This window comes from Eretmochelys imbricata, chromosome 2, assembly GCF_965152235.1.
Source record: "Eretmochelys imbricata isolate rEreImb1 chromosome 2, rEreImb1.hap1, whole genome shotgun sequence".
Classification (NCBI taxonomy): domain Eukaryota; kingdom Metazoa; phylum Chordata; order Testudines; family Cheloniidae; genus Eretmochelys; species Eretmochelys imbricata.
Window position 1 is genome coordinate 160,636,221 of NC_135573.1, and position 22,236 is coordinate 160,658,456.

At 41.5% G+C, this 22,236-nt stretch overlaps 2 protein-coding genes across 5 annotated transcripts in view; both read left to right on the forward strand.

Annotated features, from left to right (window-relative positions):
* Positions 1-22,236, forward strand: part of EPB41L4B (erythrocyte membrane protein band 4.1 like 4B) — a 247,508-nt gene that overhangs the window by 182,576 nt on the left and 42,696 nt on the right. For all 4 annotated transcript variants that reach the window (XM_077810915.1, XM_077810918.1, XM_077810916.1 and 1 more), the window contains exon 20: positions 21,364-21,468. In XM_077810915.1, coding sequence (XP_077667041.1) covers positions 21,364-21,468 — 105 coding nt within the window. The remainder of the gene's footprint in view (positions 1-21,363; positions 21,469-22,236) is intronic.
* LOC144261405 (uncharacterized) lies at positions 4,560-7,303 on the forward strand. Its single transcript, XM_077810921.1, has 2 exons — positions 4,560-5,774; positions 6,755-7,303. Exons 1-2 carry the CDS (start codon positions 5,033-5,035, stop codon positions 6,934-6,936), a joined length of 924 nt encoding a protein of 307 aa, XP_077667047.1. The 5' UTR covers positions 4,560-5,032; the 3' UTR covers positions 6,937-7,303.

Below are 22,236 nucleotides of genomic sequence, written 5' to 3' on the forward strand. Positions count from 1 at the left end.
AAAACATTGCCTACAGTATGCATGCCAAAATCCATATATACATATCTCAGTTACTGTGTGAAGTCTGGCAAGCAGCAACCTGATTATACAGTGTATTTTCTTCAAACTACAATCTGTAGTAAGGTTGTGTTTAAACTATGTGTCTAAGTATATACAGTCTTCAAAATCTCAGCTTCAAAATTCAGGCGGGATTAAAACTTGGAAAGATTTGTGTACACAATTTCAGTTTTGCAAAGAGCAAAAAAAACCAAAACATTTTGGGTCGAAAATATGGGTAAGAATCATAACCTTTAAAACTCAGAGTAGCTTTAAAATATAATCTGTTTTCTGTATTTTGAATCTGATTTCCACTCTGATGCCACTTATCCGAACGCTGCTGTTTCTAAATTAATGAAATCTTCTGCTGCTGCTACTGTTATAATATTTGTATTATTGCAGTAGCGGCTAGGAACCTCAGTCGCGGACCAGGACCCAGTTGTGCTAGGTATTGCACAAACACAGACCTTGTTTACTGTTCGTGTTTCTTTCTGTTTCCTGGAATTATTTTAACAGTGGAAAAGGGAGCATTTGTTTTAGTGCACAGAAAATGTGTTTCTTTGGATTTCTTGATCTGCAGGAAGGCCTGGTTTGGATTGCATTTTTGTTACACTGGAAGCTGATTCTTCTCACAGGAATTTTCCTTTTGCAGATAGCCATTGAAAAGAGCATCATATTTTAATGTTGTTTGAATCCCAGAGAATACATTCTTATAACAGGTTTTGGGTCTTTTTAAAAAGAAGACTTCACTATGCGGGTTATTTGGAAGCATGCTGCCTTTACATGAATGGTAGTAACATAATTTTATTCATCATCAGTGTCAGAAGGGTCGCACAGTTTCAGATGGGAATAAATTGATGTACAGTATTGTTGTCAAGCAGGCTGTTAAACCGCTAATTGTGGTAGCTTGTTGAGCTTGTTGGTTACTTCATTACAGATTTAGCTAACCTTTTCACCCTGAAGAATGAACATAGTATTTCAAAAACCTCATGGGTCCCCAATCAATAGTTCTATTTCCCTAGGCTCAGGCAGAACTAGTTGAGCACCCTGTCCTGCTCTCTCTTGGGCTCTCACAGTCTGGCAGGATTGCAGGTGATGAATCAAGCAGAGATATTCTCTTCTCCCTCTCCTCTCCCCTCCCTGGTGATGCAACAAGATGCCCACAGGAGGAGCTGCTGAGCAGATACAATAAAAAAGGGACAGCAATTGATCAAAGCACTCCCAGCTCACACCAGAGCTGCTCCTGGCACTGATGGGGACCTGGTAACCCCAACCCTCTCAGTATTAAATGAGGCTGATTCAAACACTCGACTTCATAAATCAGAGGGCAAGACATATTCATAGTCAAACACGTTTTCTTAACACCGTCACCCTCAACAGCCACAGTTCAGAGCCTAATGGGCCACAGGTTTGGACACAACTGCTTTATTCTAATTAATTTGGAAATTTTGGGGGATACAAATAAAGTATCCCACTGTCTCTCCCTGCTTCCCTCTGTAACTGTGCTCTGTTCCCTCCATTTCTGTAACACATTTTTCACCACTGTTTTCCTTTCATCTGAACATACAGTACCACAATACACGCCCTTTACCACGTCAGTGCCACCAAGGAAATTGTGCCAGCAGAATATTTTCTTATAGTGGTGTTAGCTCTCTTGTGACATTTTGCTGTTTTTCTTGACGCCTAAGCTTCTGGCACCATGTGAAAGCTGAGATTCTCAGGTAATTAAAAAAAAGAAAAGTAAGTTACCAGCCCCCATGGTTGCAAAGAAAAGATTGAAAACATGACCCCTAAATGCTCAAACAATGAAGACAGATAAAAAAAGCGCCAACATTTATTATTTTAAAGTCTCATGACTTTTTGGAGCCTGAGTCAAGAAGTTTGAATGCCTGGGCCTGGCAATACTGCACATAGCAGATCAGGCTATTTGGATATATATGGTTTTTAATTGACAGCTGAAGAGATTTTCAAACTAAAACTCCTTCAGAACCACTTTGTACTTGTAAAATGCACGTTTGGGCCCAGACAATACCCCATTCCACAGAAAAGCGATGGGGCAGGAAGCTTTGGGAGAGGAATACTTTGTGAGGAATCCCCTGGCACAGATCCCCCATACCAACCCAATGGAGGCGGTACCCTCTGTAGAAAAGTTTGCAGGGCTAGCCCTCAAACCTGGCAGATTTCAAGGGATTAGCACAGATGCCTTGGGGGCGGGGTAGGTAGGAGGGTAGGGTCCTTGGAATCACCTTAACAGGGAACCCCCCTAGCCATAGTGGTGCCTTTCTCTATTATTTTTTGCAGAGGTTCTCAGTGGAGCCAGAGAGAGGGAGGACACACATCCCCTGTCCCCACCCCCAGCATGCACCGGGGCTGCTCAATCTTCTTCCCTCTCATATGGATCCTAGATCTGCTGAGAGGCTTCCATGAGGTCAGGAAGGTGGGGTAGAAAGAGGTAGATCCATGGCAAGGAAGGGTTGTGCCTTAGAGGCATCTGATTTCCCTCCCCCCCCAACAGACTTTTCATGCAATCAGAAAAGGGGCCAGATGCAAAGGGCTCCCTTCAAGCACAGTTTGGGGTGGACAGGGACCAAATGGGCCATGCCATGGCATGACTGAGTAATAGTAAACAGGGAACCCCCAAATGCCATTTTAAGTCACTTTGAAGTGCAGAACTACACATTAATGAGTACTCAAATCAATTCACCTCAGTTACGTAGTAATGACCATTCCAATTCTCTAAATCCGTGACTACAGACCAAATAACCACAAGTTTGGCGTAAACATCAAACTGAAAATAACATCAAAACATCATTTAAAGGTAACCTGTCAAGGAAAAAATGGGGTGGGAGTGGAGAGGTGTTTTCTGTTTTATTTTAACCTGTGTTTTAATTCCCTTTCCTTTCACTGCTTCTTTCTGATGTATGGCTTGAAAGTTTTTATGGTTTGGTTTGGTTTTGAGGGCTGGGGGGGTCTCCTTTTCTCCCGTTGATTTTATTTTTAGCACGGTTTGGTGGGTCAAACTGCCTTAGAACCTGGTTTGGACATGACTAGTTTAAATCCATATTTAAGATTAGTCATTAAATTCAGTTCTTAGGCCTATGTAGTGGGGATTTATTCTGGAAATTTCTGTATGGTCGTTCAGAAAAATTGGAATTTTTTTGTTACTTAAAAAACAAACTATGTACATGTTTCTAAAAGCTCTTTATGAAATACGTGAGTTTTGCAGACTCCTTGAGAATAGAAATCCTGAGTTGGAGATTACAATTATTGACTGCCCATTACTGATCCTGGGCTTTCTTTTCCTGCTCTCCCTAATGTTGCTAAGGAGGGAACTAGTTAATCAACACTCTGTAAGTGTCCATGTTGATTTATTACATCCACTGCCTCTTTCTACTATTGATCAACAGATGTTGCAGACGTGCCTGTGGGATCTGGCAAGGTGGATGGGGTTGTTTTTCTATGGCTCTATTTTTCCCTTTCTGGAAGGTCAGCAGGGGGTTGGTGTGGATTAATTGTTCATCCACCCAAGGGGCCCTCGTATCTGAAGACTGAAAAGAATCCACTCAGGCAACATACGTATGATGCTATTATGAGATACAGTGAGAGGGTTTGGGCTATGGTGCCATCTGTATACTCAGGACATTCAACCCATTCATTTCATTTTCATCAGATCCAGATGGTGCCATCTTCTTGTTTGCCTACTCAAGGCATTGACCCAGATGAGAATGAGTTCACTGATGCTTTGTCTGGATAAAACAGAGGTGATGTAGCTTAGTGGGGTGAATCCACTAAAATAATTAAATGGATTGTGCCTATAGTCAATATATTGGTAGGGTGTAGGTGTAAATAGCAAATAACAGAAATAACTGGTAGTAATGGGGAATTTTAACTACAGATATCTGTTGGAAAAGTAATATGGCAAAACACAGAATTTCCAGTACATTCTTGGAATGTATTGGGGACAATGTCTTTTTTTCAGAAAGTGGAGAAAATAACTAGAGGGGTAGCCATTTTAGACTTGAGTCTGGCCAACATGGAGGAATTGGTTGCAAATCTCAAGATGGAAGGCAATTTGGGAGAAAGTGATCCTGAAATGAAAGATGTCATGATCTTAAGGAAAGGAAGGAGTGAGAGCATCAGAATAAGGACAATGGGCTTCAAAAATGCAGACTTGGACAAACTCAGAGAACAGCTTGGTAAGATCCCACAGGAAGAAAATCTAAGGGAAAAAAGAGTTCATAAGAAAGACCTAGCATTTTCTCAAGGAGAACAATATTAAACATACAATTGCCAATTATTCTGATGCGAATAAAAAATAGGAAGAATAGTAAGAGACTAATATGGCTCCATCAGAAGCTCTTTAATGACCTGAAAATCAAAACAGAATCTTACAAAAAGTGGAAATGTGGGCAAATTGCTAAGGAGGAGTACAAAATCATAGCACAAACGTAGCGACAAAATCAGAAATGCGAAGGCACAAAATAAGTTACACTTAGCAAGAGAAAGAAAAGGCAATAAGAAGAGTTTCTATGAATACATTAGGAGCAAGATAAAGGCAAAGGAATGTGTAGGTCCACTGCTTAGTGGAGAAGGAGATCTAATCATGGATGACATCAAGAAGGCTGAGGTGTTTAATGTCTGTTTTCCTTCAGTCTTCATTAAAAAGGTTAATGGTGACCAGATACTCAACACAATTAATATTACTGACAATTGGGAAGGAATGGAAACCAAAATAGGGAAAGAACAGGTTAAAGAATATTGAGATAATTTACATGCGTTCAAGTCAGCAGGGAATGATGAAATTCATCCTTGGATACTGAAGGAGCTAGCTGAAGCAATCTCAGAATTGTTAGTAATTACTTTGGCCTGGTCTACACTATGAGTTTATGTCGAATTTAGCAGCGTTAAATCGAATTAACCCTGCACCCATCCACACAATGAAGCCATTTTTGTCGACATAAAGGGCTCTTAAAATTGATTTTTGTACTCCTCCCTCATGAGGGGATTAGCGCTGAAATCCACACCGCCGTTTCGAATTAGGGTTAGTGTGGACGCAATTCGACGGTATTGGCCTCTGGGAGCTATCCCACAGTGCACCATTGTGACCACTCTGGACAGCATGCTGAACTTGGATGCACTGGCCAGGTGTACAGGAAAAGCCTCGGGAACTTTTGAATCTCATTTCCTGTTTGGCCAGGCGAGCTCATCGGCACAGGTGACCATGCAGTCCCAGAATCGAAAAAGAGCTCCAGCATGGACCGAACGGGAGGTACTGGATCTGATCTCTGTATGGGGAGAGGAATCCGTGCTATCAGAACTACGTTCCAAAAGACGAAATGCCAAAACATTTCAAAAAATCTCCGAGGCCATGATGGACAGAGGCTACCGCAGGGATGCAATGCAGTGCTACGTGAAACTTAAGGAGCTCAGACAAGCGTACCAGAAAACCAAAGAATCAAATGGATGCTCCATGACAGAGCCCCAGACATGCCACTTCTACGCTGAGCTGCATGCAATTCTAGGGGGGGCCGCTACCACTATCCCACCCCTGTCCATGGACTCCGATGATGGGGTACTCTCCGCCATGCCTGAGGATTTTGCGGACGGGGAAGAGGAGGAGGAGGAGGACGAGCTTGAGGAGAGCATGCAGCACACAGTTCTCCCTGACAGCCAGGATCTTTTTATCACCCTGACAGAAATACCCTCCCAACCCAACCAAGCCAGAGAAGGGACCTCTGGTGAGTGTACCTTTTTAAATGTAATACATGTTTTAAAAGCAAGCGTTTTTTAATGATTAATTTGCACTGAGGACTTGGAATGCATTCGTGGCCAGTACAGCTAGTGGAAAACTCTATTAACATGTCTGGGGATGGAACGGAAATCTTCTAGGGACATCTCCATGAAGCTCTCCTGGAGGTACTCTAAAAGCCTTTGCAGAAGGTTTCTGGGGAGAGCAGCCTTATTCCGTCCTCCATGGTAGGACACTTTACCATGCCATACTAGTCGCGAGTAATCTGGTATCATTGCATGACAAAGCCTGGCAGCATATGGTCCTGGTGTTTTGCTGGCATTCAAGCAACATCCATTCTTTATCTCTCTGTGTTATCCTCAGCAGAGTGATACTGTTCATGGTAACCTGGTTGAAATACGGGAATTTAATTAAGGGGACATTCAGAGTTGGTCGTTCCTACTGGGCTGTTTGCCAGTGGCTGAAAAGAAATGCTCCCCGCAGTTAGCCAAGCAGTGGGGGGGGCATTGGTGCTGAGTTGTTCGCATTTGGCTAGCAGGCATCTTCCCTGATACCAGCCATGCGGTGGGGGGAGGGGTAAAGCGATCATCCCAGAGAATTGGATGAGGGGGGGTTAGTTTGGTATCTGCTGCTGCATGTTAACACGAAAACTGCAGCACTAAATGGCCAACTCAACGGGCCTTTGCTTGGTATGGGAAAGGAGGGCGCTGCCGTTATGAAGGTTGCAGAAGCTGAAAGACTATGGCTTACCATGGCCACCTGCAAGCCGAATTCTGTTGCCCGGCACTGCGTGTGTGATCTCTAACACCAAAGCCGCAAGCACTCAATATAAGATGCAAGATGCAACCTTGTACCGAAATCACATGTGCCATGTAATGTGAATAGTGTTGTTCACCGTGAAAGAGCATAGCCATTGTTCTGTAAAATGTATCTTTTTAAATACTTCACTCCCTTTTTTTCCTCCCGCAGCTGCAAATGTTTCAAGCCTCCCTCCTATGTCCCAAAGGCTATCTCAGATAAGGCAGCAAAAAAACCGCACGCGCGATGAAATGTTCTCTGAGCTCATGCAGTTGTCTGGCACTGACAGAGCTCAGCAGAATGTGTGGAGGGACACAGTAGCACAGTACAGGAAAATGGCCAATGAATCGTGAGGACAGGAGGGATGATAAAGATGAGAGGTGGCGGCAGGAATATCAGAGGAGGCAAGATGCAACGCTGGGGCTGCTGCGGGATCAAATGGACATGCTCCAGTGTCTGGTGGAGGTTCAGGAACAGCAGCAGGATCACAGACTGCCGCTGCAGCCCCTGTTTAACAGCCCTCCCTCCTCCCCAAGTTCCATAGCCTCCCTCACCCAGATGCCCAAGAACATGCGGGATGGGGAGGCTCCAGGCACACAACCACTCCACCACAGTGGACAGCCCAAGCAACAGAAGGCTGGCATTCAACAAGCTTTGAAGTGGCCTTTTCCTTCCCTCCTACCCTCCTCCCACACCCCACCTGGGCTACCTTGTGAGTTATCTCCCTATTTTTATAATCAATTAATAAAGAATACATGTTTTTAAAACAATAGTGACTTTATTTTCTTTGCAAGCAAGCTGTGATCGAAGGGGGGGAGGGCAGGTGTCTTACAGGGCATTAGAGTCAACCAAGGGGCAGGTTTTCATCAAGGAGAAACAAACAGAAGTGTCACACGGTACCCTGGCCAGTCATGAAACTGGTTTCCAAAGCTTCTCTGATGCGCAGCGCTTCCTGCTGTACTCTTCTAATCGCCCTGGTGTCTAGCTGCGCATATTCAGCGGCCAGGTGATTTGCATCAACCTCCCACCCTGCCATAAACGTCTTCCCCTTTACTCTCACAGAGATTGTGGAGCACACAGCAAGCAGTAATAACAATGGAAGTATTGGTTTCGCTGAGGTCTGAGCGAGTCAGTAAACTGTGCCAGTGACCCTTTAAATGTCCAAATCCACTCTCTACCACCATTCTGCACTTGCTCAGCCTATAGTTGAACAGCTCCTTACTACTGTCCATGGTGCCTGTGTACGGCTTCATGAGCCGGGTATTGTAGGCTGGGTCCCCAAGGATAACTATAGGCATTTCAACATCCCCAACAGTTATTTTCTGGTCTGGGAAGTCAGTCCCTTCCTGCAGCTGTTTAAACAGACCAGAGTTCCTGAAGTCACGAGCGTCATGAACCTTTCCCGGCCATCCCACGTTGATGTTGGTGAAATGTCCCTTGTGATCCACGAGTGCTTGCAGCACCATTGAAAAGTACCCCTTGTGGTTTATGTACTGGCTGCCCTGGTGGTCCGGTCCCAAGATAGGGATATGCATTCCGTCTATAGCCCAACCACAGTTAGGGAATCCCATTGCAGCAAAGCCATCCTAGTATGACCTGCACATTTCCCAGAGTCATTACCTTTGATAGCAGCAGCTCAATGATTGCATTGGCTACTTGCATCACAACAACCCCCACAGTAGCTTTGCCCACTCCAAATTGTTTACTGACTGACCACTAGCTGTCTGGCATTGCAAGCTTCCACAGGGCTATTGCCACTCGCTTCTCAACTGTGAGGGCTGCTCTCATCTTGGTATTCTTGCGCTTCAGGGCAGGGGAAAGCAAATCACAAGTTCCATGAAAGTGCCATTACGCATGCAAAAGTTTCGGAGCCACTGGGAATCATCCCAAACCCACAACACTATGCGGTCCCACCAGTCTGTGCTTGTTTCCTGGGCCCAGAATCGGTGTTCCACAGCATGAGCCTGCCCCATTAACACCATGATCTCTAAATTGCCGGGGACCGAGGTTTTAGAGAAATCTGTGTCCATGTCCTCATGACTCTCGTCACCGCGCTGCCATCGCCTCCTCACCTGGTTTTTCAGGTTCTGGTTCTGCATAAACTGCATAATAATGCGCGAGGTGTTTACAATGGTCATAACTGCTGCGGTGAGCTGAATGGGCTCCATGCTTGCTGTGCTATGGCATCTGCTCGGGCAATCCAGGGAAAAGGGCGCAAAATGATTTTCTGCCGTTGCTTTCACAGAGGGAGGGTTGACTGACGACATTTACCCATAACCACCCGCGACAAATTTTTGGCCCCATCAGGCATTGGGAGCTCAGTCCAGAATTCCAATGAGCAGCGGGGACTGTGGGAACTGTGGAATAGCTACCCACAGTGCCCCGCTTGGAATATCAACGCTTGCCGCAGTACTGTGGACGCACACCACCGAATTAATGTGCTTAGCGTGGACGCATGCGCTCAACTTTATACAATCTGTTCCCAAAAATTGACTTCTGTAAAATCAGAGTAATTTCGTAGTGTAGACATACCCTTAGATTCCCAGTGACTTTCAATGTGACATAAGCTCCTAATACACTTAGGCATTTTTGAAAAGTTTACTTATTGAGAATTAGCAGCACAGATCTTCTCGTGATGATGTACATGCGCAAGATGGAGAGCATTCCATATTTATCAACATCATAACATCTGTAGAGGGGCCATTTTGTTCCACAGTCTGGAGTAGATTCTCTTCCTTACTCATCCTGCGTAGTAGATCAGTGCAGATATTTGCAAAATAAGGTGCTACTCAGCATGAGTAAGGATGGTAAAGTTTGGAGATAAAATTAGATTTTCCTTTTCTTTTGTACAAGCCTAAGTTTACAAACTTTTGAGAAGGACCATGCTGAAATTCTTAGAAGTAAGCACTCTGGCATGTATTTGTGTACTGTTTACTTTTATCTTGTTTATGTCACTGTGTTTTGTATAATCAGTTGTGCTAGACTACGTTGTACTGTGTTATCAGATGAAGGCTTTTGTAGTTCCGGGGACACAGCTTCTCTCACAAATAAAGACAAATGACTGTTATTCAGTTTTACTTTGTGCATCAGTGCAGTATTACAGTTTGAACTGTGGGGCCCAGTGCTGTTTTTTTACAACTTGAGGGGTTAAAGTAGTAAAAAGCTCTACTACAATATAGACCTCTGCAAGTATTCAAGTGCTGTGCATTAAGACAACCAAGCACTGGGACTGTTTTTTGTTTTTGTTTTGTTTTTTAGGTATGTCACCAAATGTAGCTTAGATTTCTGCTATGCTCTCTGAAAACATTACAGATAAATTCAAGCAGAATTGACACAGCTAAACCAAGCATCAGTTCAGTGGGCTGTGTTTTCTTGAGGTGCAAATATCAAAGTAATTCATGAACAGGGAGAGGTGAACTATAACCGTCCCAATTCAAAACTAGGGTTGAGAGAATAATGCAATACAAATAATGTATCCAACCAGTTTTGTTCTTCTTTCTGCTTGTGAAATGTAGATGCGCAGATGACAACTTTCTCCTGCTGTTCAACATTATCCAGTAATGTTTGGGCCATTATAAACAGTCTTTGGAATAAGGATGAACAGGGATTCTGAGCATGTTCATTGTTGGTGAAATTTGCAACTGTGCAGAGAGAGAGCACAATATGCCTCTTAAGTCCTACTTCAGCTCTGTTTAGAGGACTTAAGTGATGCATAGACCTTGCATTGGGCTTTTGCTCAGGTGTGAATTGCACTTATTTGTTAATTATGATTGGTCAGCCAAGTCGTACGGTATTGTTCCTGCTTCTTGATTTGAGAAGTACACTAATGCTTTTGGTGCAAATACTTGCATATGCAAATTTAAAATTCCTTTTTTGCAAATACCCATGCAAATATTTCTGTAAACATTAAAATAGAAACCAATATTTGCCCAAACTATTTTGCAATAGTCGCCTCTTGGTGCCTCAGTTTCCCCATGTGTAAAATGGGGTTAATGATGCCAATCTCCTTTGATATCTTCTCATGAAAAACTATATAAGAGGCAGGTATTTTTATTACTCCAGACAATATCATCAGGGACAGAAATATCATATATCTGATTTCTGAATGATGGCTGTAGCATACATTAGCAGAATACCCTGATTTTCCAACCCCATGACATTAGGCATTTTTTGCAGGGCATCTAGTGTAGCTGAATATATACACCTTAGATCCTTAATTTAAACATGACAATCTATTGCGTTAAAAAAAAAGGTGCTGGGATACACAGTGCTTACTGTGTGGTTTACCACCATCTTGTCTGCAACTCCTATGCTAGTCTGGAGAGATTGCACTGCTAATGAACTAACTACTTGGACATGGCCTGTAGTCCCCTGAGCAATTATTTTCGCATCTTCCATAGCAGATTCAATTTGGCTAACAGTTGCTCTAGCTCTGTGTACAGTTAGTTCTGGCTCAAGTAGTAATCACTCAGGTATGCATGGGTATGGCTGTTTTTGCCACAAGCTGGCAATCGTCTCTTTGGACATATCCCCATAATGGTATGTAACAACATGTTCCAGTAGAGTAGCAACATATCAGTCAGCGGATTCACCCATTTTTCTGTACACTTGGTAAAATGTCCATCTTTCTATTTTCACATTCATTTTAGCCATGAAAAAACTATATAAAACTGAAATTGCAGTAGCTGTAGCAATTCTCCGGAAGGAGAATGCGTGTGCATTACTCTCTAGTGTTCAGTACGCGGACATGCTAACTGCAAGGCTAAACTCTGGACATCTGTTACCAACAAGCCTACAGTTCTCAGCAGGCATTAAACTGGGGAGGAGGTGGGGGCGTGCAGTTCTTCCTCTGCTAATAGCAGATGCAGGACTCCCATTCTTCTCCCCAGCTTTGGAGAGCACTGTGATGTCCACACAGCTCCCCCTCTTTCCGGTTTGCTGCTCCTTCATCTTGTTTCAATCTATTTTAACCCCTAGTTCTCAGTCACATAAATCCAGTATAGAACAGGCTTACTAGAACAGGGTAGAATTCCAAGAGCAGGTGATAAAGTAGCAATCCTTGTTGCCAGAAGTGTCTAACGAGAAAAAAGAGATTGTACTCCAGACACACACATTAGTATATTAACTCAAGTATGCTCTAGCTTGATCTTTATCATCTTTCAAGGTAAATTCTAAACAGCACACTTGCTCACAAGTGAGTCACAGACAAATGTGCAGATGACTGATAGATGAATGCACATTGCTAACAGACTCCAAACCCTGGTATGATCTCATCAGATCCACAGCTTATGCACTATTTGGATTTGGATTTAGGATTTTACTATTATTGGAACCTATTGTGTGGTATTGGAGTGAACTAAAAGGAAAAAAAAAAAGGGATTCACAGATCATCGTATCCTGAGCTGGGGAATAAACCATCTTGAACATGTTAAAATGCTGTTGTGCCTTTTAGGAAGATTTTAAGGTTAACGTTGTTCCAAATGGATTATAAAAATAATTGCAATATGCCTGAGGAAGGAGTCCCATTAGCTATGTTTGGTCATTAAACTTATCATATACCATCAAGAATAAGTATTGTTGCCTGGTGATTGTCATCTTCAGTAGTCTGACATGCTGGATGAGTACTTGTAGCAAAACACACTGGTTTCAATTTGCAATACTGAAATCATTTTACAATTGGTTTTGGACATTTTTATGAATCTGGTTCTATTCCTAAAAAGTATTGGAATAGATTTTCATGTTACTCCTGCATATTTGGGACTGACTTGCTTGGGGGCTGAGGCGCATTGTATGGTAAAGGTTAGAGTTCTTCCATTTGCTGAATTTACTCCATGTGGTCAGGAGGGTTAAGGAAAGCCGGTTTGGCTCATTTTCCCATAAAGAGGTGATGTGTTTTGTGTTCTTTCTCTTAGCCATTCAGAAAAATTGTTGATGGCAGCAGCACTAAGGAACATCTATTTTCAGAGTATGCTATGCATACCCTCCCTCCAGACACCCAGTGGATTTTCAAGGGAGCAGTGGTCCATTTTGTGGGTAATTTCCTAAATTTAAAAAAACGAAACACCAAACAGAAATTCCACTGTGTGACATCATATTGACACCCACGTTCTTCAGCAACAGGGCTGCAAACTTTAGATCCACTGCACAGACCTCTGGCTCTTAAGCAAATAGAGTAACTGATAGCAGTAGACAGTTCTCCTCCTCTGTGTGAACCAGGACTATCAGAGGATGAAATAGTGGGTTTGCGAGTGGTTTTCACCCATATTTGCTCACAACAGAGGAATGGTGAGATTCAGAAACCTTGGGGTCTATGCCAGGTTCTGGAGGGAGTGTGCTCCAGAGGTCACACACTCTTCTTCCCTGTTCTTTCCAAGCCTTACCTCTTTAAAATCACAACCAAAATTAATATTGACAAAGTACGTTTCATATAAATTCTAGTTAAATGCCTGGCAAAGTAATATTCACATTCATAAACATAACTGCTTCATTTCTGGGGTAAGTCAATGAAATATAAATGAGGATCCATCGTCTAGTCAAATGTTTCCATTGGCAAGATTAGCTATTTTTATTTCTGTCATTACTATCACTTGATATTGTCTCTAATGTGGTGCGTTTATTGACTATTTATTTTCATGGTAACATGCTTTTGGATTTTTATCAACAGTCTGGTATGCTCAACATGCCAAATGGTTCAGCGTTCGTCTGTGAAATTCTTTCAAGACCAACTGTTGCATTACCTTTGTTGATCCTTACTATCCAAATTATCTCATCTTTGATAAGATTGCAAATAGGAATATTCTTCTTGTGTGGGTGAAGCTACAGTCACCATCTGGTGCTCTGCATATTCATTTATTATATTTCCTTTGCAAATCTTACAATCCAAAACTAATTAAAACTATTACATTAGGGCTAACTACATTCAGAACTGTATAACATGAAACGCAAGATGAAATGTTATATCTCAGCGCTGGCTGATGTTAGTCACCAGAGAAGAGAGGGGAAGAAATATAAGTTATGTCAAGTTGTGCAGAGGTCACTTTGTGTGGGGAAAAATTCACTCTTACAAGATCCATCCGCAAAATAACCTCTGCTCACATGAGTTAAAATGAGATGCCATTCATGGATCGTGTAGAACATTTAAAGGGTGTGTCCGCTCCACTGGGCTCTTCAAACTTGGCTCTCCTTTGGTCAAACTTGAATATGCCCATGGGCTCCACTAGGCTTTTTGGGCCTGGCTACTTCTTGATTGGGGGGAAAAAAATAAGAGGTGGTATCTACCAGATGTTACCTTCTTGTAGCACCAAAATCATGGTAAGTTACTCCTGGTAAGTTGTGCAGATCTGTGATCCTCCCTCTCCTTTCTTATGCATGAGGAATGTAATAGTTAACAACATTAACATTTCTGTTATGGCTGGGCATCTGAGTTGCATCTCCACTGAGATGGATGGTGAAGTGTACACCTCTGAGGTGTTGCTGTAAGCTCTCTGCAAACACACACAGTCATCTCTGCATCAATTCCACTCATTTATGAGCATTTCTCTGCAATCATAACAGCTACAGACTTGCTAAAAAAAGAAAGAAAGAAAGAAACCTGAGATTCTGGAGAGCATAAAAGTCTCTTCGGAAAGGGGCTGGTCTGCTGTACTGGTGCGCACCAGCTGTTTCTGAGCTCTGTAGTTGCATATACTGAATCCTATTTAAGACCTTTCATTGATAGAGTTGGCTACCTGCAGCCTTGAAATTTTTCTTGGATGCTGCATTTAATGGGAGCAGTGGGGGGCAAAAAACCTAACTGGCTTCAAGACCGAGTTGATAAGTTTATGGAGGGGATGGTATGATGAGACTGCCTACAATGGCATATAGCCAATTTCCGAGTACTAGTAGCAAATATTTCCAGCGGCTGGTGATGGGACACTAGGTGGGGTGGGCTCTGAATTGCTACAGAAAATTCTTTCCCAGATGTCTGGCTAGTGGGTCTTGGCCATATGCTCAGGGTCTAATGGATCACCATATTTGGAGTCAAGAAGGAATTTTCCCCTGGGTCAGATTGGTCAGAGACCCTGGAGGGTTTTCACTTTCCTCTTGCAGCATGAGGCATGGCTCACTTGCAGGTTTAAATTGGTGTAAATGGAGGATTTTTGGTAACTTGAAGTCTTTAAATCATGATTTGAGGGTTTCAGTAGCTCAGCCAGAGGTTATGGATCTATTATAGAAGTGCGTGGGTAAAGTTCTATGGGCTGCTATGTGCAGGTCAGACTGGATGATAATGATGTTCCCTTTTGGCCTTAAAATCTGTGAGGTTTGAATCTGAGCATTTCTTAGAAAAAACACGAACTGAGTCCAAATATCCTAAATCCCAGTCTGGTGTCTTAACCACGAGGCTGTACTTCTCAGTTCCAAATTCCTCCAGTAGTTAGTGCAAGGCAGTTATGGACAGCTAGTTTCTTCAGGACCAAGAATACAGTTATCCAGATAAATATTGTGTAGATAAGAAAGTTCGGATAGGTCAAAAATGGAGCTGGTTGAAAAAAGTGAGGGTTTTTTCCATGACAAATTTCACCATTTCCTGGCTGTATTCATTTCATAGCATTCAGAGTGCCCATTTTTGTGTTTGTTTTCAAAATCCAGGTTTTGGGGAAAAGAAACATTTCAGTAACCAGTTTGGTTAAACATCAATAAAAATATATCGTGAAAAACTAAAAATGTGGGTAAAAATGGTTTTGAAGAAAGGCCATTTTTAACAGGAAAAACAACAAAGCAAAAAAACCCTGTTTTTGTTTGAAAAATGTTCAGACAGCTCTAGAAAAAATGTAATATGTAACTAAATATCCGACATCAATATAGTTCAGATTCAGCAAGGTAGATTAATACGTTGATCGTTTTAAAGCCAGAAGCCATTTTTGTGATCATCTTCTCTGATCTCCTGCATAACGCAGGCCACAGAACATCACCTAGTAATTTTTGCATCAAGCCCGTAACTTCTGTTTTAACTACAGCGTATTATTTAGAAAAAAATCCAGTCTTGACTTGGACTGCAAGTCATGGAGAATCCACTTACTTAAGCATGTGGCTTGATTTCATTGCCAGGTGACACATTCAGTTCTTTCTTCCTTGCCTTCAAAGGGACTTCTCACATCTGCTTAATTACCTTACTGTATTATACCATTAACCAGAGTACAGTATATTATCACACTGTCTGGCGTGGCTCATGACTGTGAGTGCCAAGCTCAGGGCAGACTCTCAAAAAGCAGGGCAGACACCCCAAACTGGTGGTATGTTCTATATTTAGATTTCACCAACCCAGTAACAAGGGTGATCTCCGAAAGCACTAATACAGAATTACCACGGAGTCACAGACAGTCCCCTTGGGCATTCCAGCCTATCTTGCCACCCAGACACCCAGGACTATGTGATAGATGGTCACTTTACACCAAAAATCACAATAATATTCAGGTTACTCACAGTCCCAAAGGACCAGACACTTACTCCTGGTCAGTTGTACCCAGATCTCAGATCGAAGACAACACCTGTAGCCAATCTTGTAATAAACCAAGTAAGAGAGTTATTTAGAGGATAAAACAGGAAATACACACACACAAATGAATTAGTCTGAGATTTTAAATGGTAATATAAGCTTCTATAATAAGCAGCTCCATATATCCTTTAGTGGTGACCCATGCCAAGCAGCACTCGGATCTCTTGCTTATGTTTAGGAAACTTTGCCCCTCAGAGTTCAGAAAGCATAAAGATCCAGTTTCTCCTTGTCAGGGATTTTTATCCCCTCCACCCCAGAATACAAGCTGATAGAACAAGTGTCAATGCCTGCCTCTTCTTCATGTAAGTGGGGAGAGCAACAAAGTCTTTCTCTTTTTGATGTCTTACAATGCCTCATTTGGTTTCAATTTGACTACAGGACCAGCACTGTACACTAATTAATGTTTTTTTTCCTGTTTGGTAAGTTACACAATTACAAAGCAAATGCTCAATTTAACTTTATACCATGGCATACAGACATTATAAGTTTGATTAATACATGTCGCATCCTACAAGAATTCCATAAAGTCTGACCATTAAACACATTCTTATAACACTAATGTCTATTTTAACTAGACTAGCCTGCCGGTCAGCCAGACTGGTTTCCAGAGATGCATTTGTCAGTGTTCAGTGAGGCCTAGGGTCCTGGGCATGAGCTGGAACTGATCTGCCGGCATCACATGTACCTCTAGCACAATTTCAAAGTACACGTACTGAAACGTGAAAAATTTGAACTCTTAAATATTACTGTGTTTTTATCAGCAAAGTAGCTAAATTTATCCTACAAATCTGCTGGTGCGAACTCATTTTATACTGCTATTCACACCTGTTCATAGAGGTGAGGAAAAGACTTCAATCCTGCCTCCAAAGGAAAAATGGCTTAGTTTAAAGGCTAGGTAAATCCATTAGGAAACAAATATACTGCTGTTCCCTTAGTAAAATCAGGAAATCTACTGTTCAAAGAACTTGCCTGTTACCTATAGCTCCAAATCAGATGCTGTTTTTGCTATTTAAAATGGTTTCCGACTGTATTTTAACTTGCTAACTACAAAAAGGCATTATTACTAGTGATATCAGAAATCATAAAATTTGCATTATAATTTTCTACATAATCATCTGCATTAGACATCAGTGCTGGAATTTTCAGAGGCTAAGTGAGTTAGGTGCCCAAGTCCAACTGAATTTCAATAGGAGTGTCCTCTGTCTCTCCTAAAAATCTCAGCATGAATAGTGGATGTCCTGACTGCCATGTGAAGACCTGAATTTATAGATGATTTTGAGCTCAGACAGTGGCTGTTGGGCTGAGAGCATTGTTCTAGGTGTGGGTAGAAAAAGAACTCGTATCACCCCTTCCTGCCAGAATGCAGGAGCATTACAGTCTTAGCCTAGACTGCAGTCTGTAGGTGTATTTTCATTCTGGGGAGGAGAGGGTTGGGGGGGAGTTTCAAAAGGAAGAAAAATAGGGAGCTGGGGAATGAAAAGAGTAGGGAAATCCCACAAGCTCTGTGCAGAATCACTGCACCTCAGGGGCATACTTGGTTAAGGTCACAATCTGTATGACAATCCGGTAAAATGGCATTAACTCAAAAAGCAGTTTTCAAATTGCCAGATAATCCTCTTGATAATTACCTCCTGAGGTATCAGTAGAGCTTTCCTGGCATCATAGCAACAGAAACAAAACTACGTTGTTCCTGATCTTTGTATAGCCTTCGCTTAACCAAGAAAACCAAAGTGGAGAAACCTTAGACTACAAACTGAGGAAAGGTTTCGGGGGGAATGTGCGCACGCGCTTCACTTGTGAGGCCCTTAAATTATATGAGAATCTTCTTAAATAAAATATTTTCTTCTTCCTTCTCTTCTCTCCCCCACACCCTCAAAGAATGAATTACATGTTCCCGTTCAAAGGGGATGTGAAAGCAATGATCAATCAGTTCAAGCCAGGAGCAGTCCTTTTACGCTTTTTTCCTCATACTTTGCTCAGGTTCCACTTTAACTGAGTCTGGTAACCTGCCCACTTTGCAGTGAGGACACGGGTTAAATCACTCAAGAGCTGATAGTCCCTCCATGCCTTCCCACAGTTCCCCTCAAAAGGCAGACGTGGTCTCCCACAGTTGGCTGAGAGAGAACCATAGAAGAAGATCAGCACAAACCACGATGGGACATTCCCTTGAAACACTTGGGCAAGTGCAGATGGCACAGTAACTTTGGTAGTGCTTTGCAGTGGGGATGCTCACACCTGAATTAGATGCCCGCTCTCGCCAACTCTTCACTGAAGACATACCTTCGAGTTATTTACTCTTTACTCTTTGCAAGGCTAATGAGCCAACTGCAGCAGGCTCGTGAGATTGGAGGAGCTGGTTCACTAAAGCTCCGTGCTGTGGTGAGAAGCATGCTATATCTCTAATTTTAGGCAGGTTCTGTTGACGTGTCATGACAGGCTGACATTCGTGATTGTCATGGTCATTCTCACTAGGAAATGACAGATTATTATGCAGCATGCCAAATCATTAAGCTGCTGTGTCTTGGTTCAATATCTTCATTCTTATGCTGAAGCAGTTGGATACATTTGCAAAAAAATGTTTCCCTTAAATTCATGGAATTGCAAGGATACCTTATAAGAAATTGTAATATACTATGCTTTTTTAAAGCATGGGTCATCCTGAACCTCCAGAACATCAGGTTTTGTTCAAATCTGTGTCACTTACTACACATAATAAGGAAAGTGTCTATATTTGCACATAAAGACTCTATTTTAAATAGCCAAAATAATTACAAGGTATCTCCTTGAAAAGCTATGTCCTTTCATGTGAGATAATATACGATCACTATAGAATTAAAAAAGTAAGAATAGAAATTATTCAGCTTTTATAGTTCATTCTTTTTTCAGTAATGTCAGTGTAATTTTTAGGGCTTTGTACAGGATTAAAAGCATGCCATTTTTACAAATTTGAATCAAGCTCACTAGCTAGTGGCCTTCAGTGGATGAATGTGTCTGCCTTAAAAGCATGATTTCTGCTCTTTAATCAACAAATATTTCTAAATTTAGACCTAAGCGGAAAATGCTATTGTTTGTGTTATATAACCGAGGAGTACCGTGTTTGACATTTTGCACCCATTTATAACACCTGTGACTACTGAGATTCACCAATGAGGACAACCAACCAGCTGCTCTCCAGCCTGCTGTTAATCACCCACAGATGAGCGTTTCATACTGAGAGAAGCAAGCGCATTGAATATGTTCCCGCTGGGGAAAATGTACTCCGTGGAAACAGGCAGGGAGGCAGATGGAGCAGTGCAGAGTTTTGTGTTGAGGAAGAAAGTCTTCGGTGGAAACAGGCACTCAGCCAGCCAGTTTCGAAAAAATGAGGGTTAAAAATCCATCTTCTGACATTGGTAGCATCAGTTCTAATATCTGATATGTCCTCTATTGAGGGTCTGTATCCTGTATGTGCTGTGGAATGGACTCAATCTGATATCTCATAGAGATTCGGATCTTTAGGTTGAAGTCCATATAAAAGTGCAATGTATCATTAAATTTCATTGTTGGTCCTTTTCATCTAAAGTAAGAGTACAATAGGCCCTCCGCTAATGTACACCGTGGTTACTTTGCAATGCCTATAATGTGCACAATCAAATGGTGGTCTCTTCCACTTAGGGTCTGATCCAAAGTGCAGTGAAATAAATGGAAAGACTGGTTGGGTTAGCCCTGAACAAGGATTTGATGGCAGAATATTGTAACAAGGGGCTGCTCTTACTAAAACTCCATTATTTTTGCAGGATATGCTAACAGGAAATTTACTAGCATACTGTAAAATGTCATAAAGGTAAACTGTACTTGTCAAATGAGTGGAATGGTTTGTGTATTTTCGAATAATGCTTATTTGCTTTTTATATTGTTCACTTATGATTTTGCAATATTCAGAAAACCACAATGGGGTTTCCACATATTGATATAAATTAGTAAGGGTCCTCTTTGCTCTGTTCCTATGATGTCTTATGGTTCCTGATGTGTCTGATATCCTTTGATGTGATAAGTTCTTTGCTTGCTAATTATACTGTGTGCATATCTTTTGTATCTCACATTAGATTTGATATTTGATTATTTATTTCTGTTCCCACTTTCACTGGACTTGTGTAATGAATGAAAACTACCCTATTAGGAAACTGTTTTAGATATGGCAATGCTGTCCATTCAGAGCCAGATCCTCAGCCAAGGCACATCAAGATAGCTTCGCTGAAGTCAACAGCGCTGAACATCAGTTTACATCAGTTGAGGTTTGACCCTCAGATTATTTCATTATACAGGTCTTTGCACATTTAGCCTCCCTGCAGCAGTTCTCGAACTGAAAGGATATTGAGGTGTGCTATGGAATAGCTCTTTTTCCTAATTATTAAACAATGTGAACGTTACTTGCAGTGAAAAGTGACACCGAAAAATAGCATTGTGGGTTTCCATGTTATTGGCGTTTCAACGGTTTCCAGATCAGATTTACGTACTTCACAGTTCAAAAGATTATTTTGTTACTAATCACCATCACTGCAAACTCAGTATGGAATCAGAAAGGCAAGCTGGGTTATTAAATATTACAGAACATTAGCACAAGAGCAAGCAGAGCTCTTCTCTGATCAGGACCCCGCTTTGATATCTACAGCCCTGGTCCACATTCTTACATAACAATCACAGCTACTTCATGTCGCCATCAGTCACATATATCTTTACTTTAAATAGAACGTTTGCAATTTCTTTTGTTTCTAGTGTGTTCCCTGGATCTCATCCACTAGCACATCGCTATTGTATTGGTGTTGCAAACACAGCAGGGAAATGTTTAATTTCAAGCAAAGGCTATTTTAATTAATGATTTTCTTTAGTTCATTAATCCATTTCTAGTTATATTTGTGTTTTTAAAAAGTTTTACAAAAACTAATTGTTGGGTCTCTTTAAAATACTGCATTTTTGGGTCTTAAGTCATTAGCATTGAAGTATCTTTCTTGTGTTTTGCATCAATTTCATATATTTAAATGGTTGCTTTATACAGTTACACAGTATATAGGGCATTACAACTGTGAACAAAAAGTACGGGTATGTACTCTTGCATGCTGGATTACAAGTTGAAGAAAATGGTAAATTTGCCAGTGTGCACTTGCTTAACTCATAGGTTAAATGTATCATTAAATTATAACTTTGCTGACTTACCTTAAAATTGCTTAAACAGAGCCATCACGACAAACATTTTCCTTGTTTTTAGAAGTCCAGCACCAGTACGACCAGAAACTACACCATCAACAGGCACTACAGAAAAGCAGGAAATTAAAGTTTCTCGTGTGAGGAAGTTAACGAGACAGTACAGCTTGTGAGTGTTGTACGGCACTATTTGCAAGATTTTCTCTACTACCAAGCTGAAAATTAAAGTCGTGCTAATTATTGTTCAGGATATGCCTTCTGAAAGGCGAGTGCAATTACATGATAATGATCTTACATTGATATAGTTCCTTTCATCTCTCAGGATCTTGAAGTACTTAGGACTTAAATTAATATTCAATCTACACACACTTAATACCCCACTGAAATGCAAGTCCCTTGTCTTTAACAGTGAACAGCAACATTACACAGTGGTAGAAGTTAGGAACTAAAAATCCCTTTCCACTTGAAATTAGAGGTTGATTTTAAGCAGGCAAAATTGGTGAAGTTTGGCTGGAACCACCACGTTTTATTATTACTCATTCTTATGGACCACTCAGCATGGCAAGGGAGACACTGCCATCATGTATTGGAGGGGAGGGACTAAACTGAAGGGAAGGAAAGAGGGATGATACCAGCATAAATAAACCAAGAACTCCACATTCATTAGGAAGAAAAAAAACTGAACATGCAATCTATGTGGGATGATAATGCCTAGCTCCTCTGGCTGGACTAATCTTCCCAATGACACTAACTATGCAGTAGTACTAACTGTAGCTTTCATTTGTATAGCACATTGCATCCAGAAAGATCCCAATAAATATATATAGAGAAAAGGAGGACTTGTGGCACCTTAGAGACTAACGAATTTATTTGAGCATAAGCTTTCGTGAGCTACAGCTCACTTCATCGGATGCATGCAGTAATGAAGTGAGCTGTA

Bases quoted from the DNA above. Each gene is read 5' to 3' on its own strand.
- LOC144261405 (XM_077810921.1), top strand. From the start codon at position 5,033: ATGAGGGGATTAGCGCTGAAATCCACACCGCCGTTTCGAATTAGGGTT. The intron at 5,775-6,754 runs GTGAGTGTACCT...TTCCTCCCGCAG, and splicing joins AGCCAGAGAAGGGACCTCTG to CTGCAAATGTTTCAAGCCTC.